The 3,909-nt window shown below is 39.4% G+C and overlaps 2 protein-coding genes across 2 annotated transcripts in view; one reads left to right on the top strand and one right to left on the bottom strand.

The window, feature by feature from the left end:
- The window catches only part of SARC_08597 (aldehyde dehydrogenase), a gene marked incomplete at both ends in the record, with an annotated part of 5,990 nt that extends 5,406 nt beyond the window's left edge, over nt 1-584 (top strand). The window contains one exon of the mRNA XM_014297423.1: nt 458-584. Within this exon, the coding sequence (XP_014152898.1) occupies nt 458-584 (127 nt within the window). The remainder of the gene's footprint in view (nt 1-457) is intronic.
- Nucleotides 585-1,210: 626 nt separating this feature from the next.
- On the bottom strand, nt 1,211-2,146 carry SARC_08596 (hypothetical protein; the record flags this gene model as incomplete). The annotated part of the gene is made up of 3 exons (XM_014297422.1): nt 1,913-2,146; nt 1,737-1,866; nt 1,211-1,671 (listed from the first exon to the last, which is right to left on the bottom strand). Exons 1-3 carry the CDS (start codon nt 2,066-2,068, stop codon nt 1,211-1,213), a joined length of 747 nt encoding a protein of 248 aa, XP_014152897.1. The 5' UTR covers nt 2,069-2,146.
- Nucleotides 2,147-3,909: the final 1,763 nt, after the last annotated feature.

The following is a 3,909-nucleotide window of genomic DNA, read 5'->3' as shown; positions in this document are numbered from 1 at the left end:
TATATATATATAATACATATATAAATATATATGCTAGTATTGTTGTTTGACGAATGTGCGCACACGTAGGTACACGAATGGTATATATATATAATACATATTTAAATATATATGCTAGTATTGTTGTTTGACGAATGTGCGCACACGTAGGTACACGAATGGCAAACACCATGCAAAACATTAATAGTTAAATAAATATTTCATACAAAACTATATTGGCTGTTGATAGAAACCGTCTGAAGTGATCTTGAGATTATCGAGTAGGATTGAAAGTTTCTCTGGAGATGCTCTTTCCAAAACCCAGTAGCCTCGGTGGTTTTGGGGCTGTGTAGAGCATTCACCGTGGTCGTACTTGCTTTTTGCTGAATAGATTCATTAGAAATTGAGGTGCACAATGTTGTCTGGTGAATTTTTTCATGTATACTGCATCTTAACCATTCTCCATTGTGCATACTAGGTGCGATTACCTAGACCCTGCTCTGGCATGGACTGGAGTAAAGGACTCCGGGCGCGGTGTGAGTCTATCCAAGTTCGGATTCGACCAATTGACTCAAATCAAGTCCTTCAATATGAAGATAAACTAAAACGTGCGGCATCGGCCATGGATGGGAAATGGTACTGTGCACTGAGCCTAGGTGAAGTTGATTGACTGAATGTTACCTACCTAATCACAACAAAACGAATGTCTCAGCACATTGAGCTTAGGGTTGTAATTGTTCGTATGTACGAGGGATACGTGCAGAACAGATTCTAGAGTATCTAGATCATGTGCACCTAATATTCGATAGAGTAGAGATTTCGGGGATGATGTTTTCGTACATTGCGTTCGTGGACTGCATAGTCTAATACTGAGTATAAGCTCGCTTGTATTTAAGGTTGCATGTACATTTTCGTGACGATAAGGTCACCTATACAATTCAAGCATCCCGTATTGTGTGCCAACACCCGTCTGGTTTAATACTACAAATCGATATAATTCCTCCACCAAGTATACGATAATAAAAATATGTCAACAGGCAATTATAAACAATCGAGTAGTTTCAAGAATATATCTAAAATATTCAATCGACTGCTTGCGGCGGCATGTATATTCGCTGATATGTCGGGTAACCCAGGAAAGGCATATAGGCGTAGAAATGGGCTGTTGTCGCGTATGTGTCTGTCAACTCATTCGTCTTCACTCAGTACTTCCCCATTTTCGCAGTCGTATTCACTCGTCATCGTTGGCATAATATTCATCCCATCCATCATAGGTATCCATGTATACCATATCTACTCCTTGCTCGTTCATTCGTTCTCGCAACTTCGAGTTACTCACACCATTAGTACCCTCGTATTGGAAAGGTTTGGACCCTGTCAGCAAGTTTGGACTTCCGTTGTAGTTGTCAATATCATAAGGATACCAATTGAACAAGGACTCTACGATATAGCCATCGAATCTGCCTATCAAACTCGATTCGTGAATGTAGTAGGACGGATTTTTCAGAGCCACCTCTAAACAATAGAATTTGCGTAATCGACTATACCGTGCATGTACGCAACATAAACGTGGATCAACTCTTTGATCTGTGTGATGTTCTGCGGCTTCGGAATCATTGTCAGTCACTGCGTCCGATGGTGAAGCATTATCCGTGCTGATCGCATCGAAACTTTGTATTTCGTCATAATGTCCTACGTAATAGGCAATATGTTTGGTAGAAGGTCATCTGGGTTGAACCAATGATCACCCCAGACACCTCCATATCCGTTCGCATCATCGTTTTCTTCCCAGATGTAATCGGATATCCTGGGGTCTGCCGGGCGGTCTTCCTGCACTGTACTTACAGATAGGGTACGCCATGGATTTGACGTTCGGATTTGAAAGTCCTGCGGTCACAACATCGCGCGCGTCATTCACCGATGATAATATTACTTTAGCACCAGAACAATTAGTTTCCTTAGCTGCACCAGTGTTAGACCTTGCACGATTGCACATCGACGGCGCACTAGTAGCAGCACCATTCTTAGATAGGGCGTTTGCATTAACGATAGAGGCAACCGCTAGCAGAAGGGAAGATTTTATTGACATCCTGTTCGCAATCTAGCTCGGACTCGAACTTACCTGTAAGTCAGATGCTTATGTGGCAATAATATACATGAATTGTCACTTAAATACCACTTTTTATATGTAAATTGCAAGTTACGACTGATCGATCAAAGACGAACCGGAGTGCGGGTATTTAACACAAGAGAGGTTGATGTATTGAATTTCTCACTTTCTTACCGCTATTCATGATTACCGCTGGCGATTGGCTATATATCTAGGTCCCTAATGAGGACCTTTATAAAATTCCTGGTCCCACAACAATTGTTTGCCCTTCATCGTGTCGCAGAGATGAAGTATGAACAGCTGAAGTGTCCTTGGCGGGCCTGAAGAGTATATTTTACGATTTTTATCCGAGCTGTGGCCTGTCAGTGCTGTACTGTTGAGTGTTGAGTTGACCTATGTTGTACATTGTACAATGTACAATGCTCTTGCGAAGGCTTCACTGAGTCTCTCTCACTAGAGTAGACACACTCTCTAACACGAGTAGAGAATAGAGGGAGAGTGAGAGAGTATTTCACACTACCTTCTGGAGTTTGTAGAGACCTGGTGTATTCGTTAAAATGTACCACCAATCCCAATGCTACAACTTCCTAAAATAAGAATCACACTACTCTCTGGAAAGTACAAAACTGATATGGTGACACAGGCAATAGCAGCAGCAGTAAATAAAGAGCTTTTTTGTGCTCTTTTGCATAGCCTTCTTGTTGTTCAAATTTCAGAAGGCTATGTATATTTACTGTGTCTTTTGCTTTGTAAATATTTTTTTATTCGTTTTGATAAAAAAAACAAAAATAAAAACACACAAACAAATATATTTTGTTTTGTAAAAAACAAAATGTATTTAGTTACATTTATTTTTTATATTAAAAAACAGAAAAAAAGAACATCCTGCGGTATTTTCACAATACTTATGTACTTTGTTTTTGTTTTTTTTTAAGTATAAATTAAACAAAAAGTGAGGTATGTATTGTATAAAATATATATGCTTTCACCGTTCAGACTTTTTGACTTCAGATCTGCTTGCAGTCGGGTTTGAAGTATTACCAAATATGGTACCAATTATCTCATATTAATTGGTTTAGTTGGGCATATGCTCCGGTGCCCAGGGAGAGTCCTATTTGCATTTTTGTTTTGGGCCAGCGTGGGGGGGGGTGCTGGGGCTGGGGCTGGTGGACCCGTAGTAGTGCTAGAGACTCTCTCTCTCTATTTAGAGAGTCTATCTATAACTGATATTTAAATGCTACTAGTAGTAGAGACTCAGTAGACTACATACCGGGATCTATTTTTTCTTTCGAATTGAAGAGGGTTTTGCCAACATAATCCCTTTGAATTTTAGATCCCTGTAAACAGAAATACGTCTTTGATACATTCTAATTTCGAGAATTTGAAACATGATTTCTATTTGTTGTTTTTAAATATTTACAGACCATGATTTGGCAGAATTTTGGCGATTTCAACTTTTAATTCTTTATTAGCACCGCCAACTTGCTCTTATTTATAGATGACAACATACTTTTTCTAAAAAAAACATTCCAGTAGCTAGTCACCTAAATGTCCCCGTATACCCGATCTATACTCCCCCTCTTTGTGGAGATGCATCAAAATTCAACTCTATTGCCTTTTTGAGTAGAGGTATCAAGTAAGTATATATTCATTCGTTTATGTCCTTCTTTATTCTATGATTAGATACAGATGCACTGACATCAAGGGCATTTGCTTCAACCGCGCGAACATCGAAGTGAAACGTCGCACTGCACAATATTCAACCGGATGTCTGCTGCAGAGAAACTGTGAAGACACACTGAAAATACCAATATTTACAC

Source organism: Sphaeroforma arctica, assembly GCF_001186125.1.
Source record: "Sphaeroforma arctica JP610 unplaced genomic scaffold supercont1.787, whole genome shotgun sequence".
Lineage (NCBI taxonomy): Eukaryota > Ichthyosporea > Ichthyophonida > Sphaeroforma > Sphaeroforma arctica.
This window is presented reverse-complemented; position numbering and strand designations above follow the sequence as displayed.